Source organism: Amphimedon queenslandica, unplaced genomic scaffold (assembly GCF_000090795.2).
Source record: "Amphimedon queenslandica unplaced genomic scaffold, v1.1 AMPQUscaffold_12788, whole genome shotgun sequence".
NCBI lineage: Eukaryota > Metazoa > Porifera > Demospongiae > Haplosclerida > Niphatidae > Amphimedon > Amphimedon queenslandica.
Window position 1 is genome coordinate 22,453 of NW_003546976.1, and position 1,917 is coordinate 24,369.

Sequence of the window (1,917 nt, forward strand, 5' to 3'; positions counted from 1 at the left end):
TCAGTTTCTACCATCACCCCCACTGTATCAGTAGTACCAGTAGTTAATGGACAACAAATATTGATAAATATCAATGTTAATGTAAGTATTATTCTCACTATAAGCTTATCACACAATAGATATTGTTTGCATAACTTCAATTCACTATTATTCTCACATACTAGGTCAGTGCATTATGTAAAGGAGAGTATCCTAATAGTATAACAGTTAGTATACTGAATACTGATAACACAGTAATAAACAATACCAGTATACTAGCACAAGTTAATGATCAACTGATGATTACTGGAGGAATAACTGTACCTAATAATTTAAATACATTTATTGTTAATGTATCACTGAGTAATAATGGAGGAAGATTTAATGACATATTGTCTTTTACATTTGGTAAGTATATTTCCGTCTTCCTACCAATAGGTTACTTTGCATCATTAGGCTTTCCTAAACCAGTTACTAATATTAAATCTTTAATTTACAACTGTTCCACCATTAATGTTTTTTGGAATGCTGCTGCAGGAGACAATAATTTGTATTATAATTTGAGTATATATGATACTATTACCAATCAGTTCTTAAGGAGTGTATCAGTATATGATACCAGTTATCAGTTTGTGGATAATAATTTATTTATTCATCGTTATACATATGTTATAACTGGAGTTAATGAATTAGGAGAAGGAATATCTAATAATGATACATTCTCATATCAAAGAGGTACATACACTTTCTTCATGTTAATATGTTTATTAATCTTTCATAGTACCTAGAGCTGTACAGAACACATCACTTGACATACTCTCATATACACAAGATGTGGTTATTGTCCAGTTCTATATCCCCCAAGTATGCTATTAATACTTTCATTAATACCATTAGTTATTATTAATTCATAGATTATACTGGAGTGTACTGGTGAAGCTCCTGAACATGTTACAATTACTGTACAGTGTAATGGAACTGGTAGCAGTACAACTTACCAAATAAGGAATATGAATGATATAACAGGATTAATATCAGTCCCTCAGTATCAACAGTGTAATATCAGTATTGTATTTAGTAATGAGGCTGGTAGTAGTGAACCATTTATACTAGCATTTGGTAAGTATGTACTTATAGTATTACATATTAAAGTATTATATATTAACAGATACATACCCTCCTTCTCCTAACATCACTAATGTCACTACTACAGGTACTATTGGTACTAATACTGTGCATTTTAATATCACTACTGCTACTACACAATTGTCTCCTACTGCAACACCTGTTTCAACAACTCTTAATGTCAGTACTGGTTAGTATGACATAAATATAATAGATACAATAAAACACTATGTGTTATTATAGTTATCACAGCCGCATCATCAGGTGTTGTTATTATATTTTTACTTATAAGTCTCACTGTGCTTGTTATTTTATACAAAAGGAAGTTAAAGAGTAAGTGTATATGTGGTACTGTTTACTGTTTTTCTACTAATTACAGGGTTTGCCTCATCACAACAAAAACAACAAGAGGTACCTACTGCACATAATGAAGCATATGAATTTAACACTTTAATGATTAACAATAATACTAATGCTACTAATCCTACTTATGAAGAAATAAGAGGAAACAAAGGAGGAGCAGTTAACATGTGAATTTCAAAATTTTTGTGACTAAAATTAATAGCTACATGTCTGAGTGTGTATAATAATTGAGTTGATACAAAATTGACACTTTTTTCTTAATTATGGGAGCTTCATTATCACACATACTTGTACTATATCTTATTAAAAGTGTAACATATTATTATTAAGTTTGTCATTAAAAATAAAATATAAAATGCAATTATTAACAAAAATAATGATATTAATATGTATAGAGGTTTCTGTATGCATAATGATGCATACAATATATCATGTTTAGTAATAATAATA

General features: G+C 29.2%; 2 protein-coding genes across 2 annotated transcripts in view; one reads left to right on the top strand and one right to left on the bottom strand.

Annotated features, from left to right (window-relative positions):
- Window positions 1-682: 682 nt before the first annotated feature.
- LOC109586780 (uncharacterized) lies at window positions 683-1,665 on the top strand. Its single transcript, XM_020002988.1, has 6 exons — window positions 683-714; window positions 761-843; window positions 894-1,098; window positions 1,148-1,294; window positions 1,348-1,437; window positions 1,484-1,665. Exons 3-6 carry the CDS (start codon window positions 990-992, stop codon window positions 1,636-1,638), a joined length of 501 nt encoding a protein of 166 aa, XP_019858547.1. The 5' UTR covers window positions 683-714; window positions 761-843; window positions 894-989; the 3' UTR covers window positions 1,639-1,665.
- Window positions 1,666-1,849: 184 nt separating this feature from the next.
- LOC109586775 (tyrosine-protein phosphatase non-receptor type 6-like) overlaps window positions 1,850-1,917 on the bottom strand; it is a 1,992-nt gene continuing 1,924 nt past the window's right edge. The window contains exon 6 of the mRNA XM_020002983.1: window positions 1,850-1,868. Coding sequence (XP_019858542.1) covers window positions 1,850-1,868 — 19 coding nt within the window. The remainder of the gene's footprint in view (window positions 1,869-1,917) is intronic.

Coding starts and splice junctions, on each gene's coding strand:
- LOC109586780 (XM_020002988.1), top strand. CDS start 990: ATGAATGATATAACAGGATTAATATCAGTCCCTCAGTATCAACAGTGT. Junction 1,099..1,147: donor ACCATTTATACTAGCATTTG/GTAAGTATGTAC, acceptor ATATATTAACAG/ATACATACCCTCCTTCTCCT. Junction 1,438..1,483: donor ATACAAAAGGAAGTTAAAGA/GTAAGTGTATAT, acceptor TACTAATTACAG/GGTTTGCCTCATCACAACAA.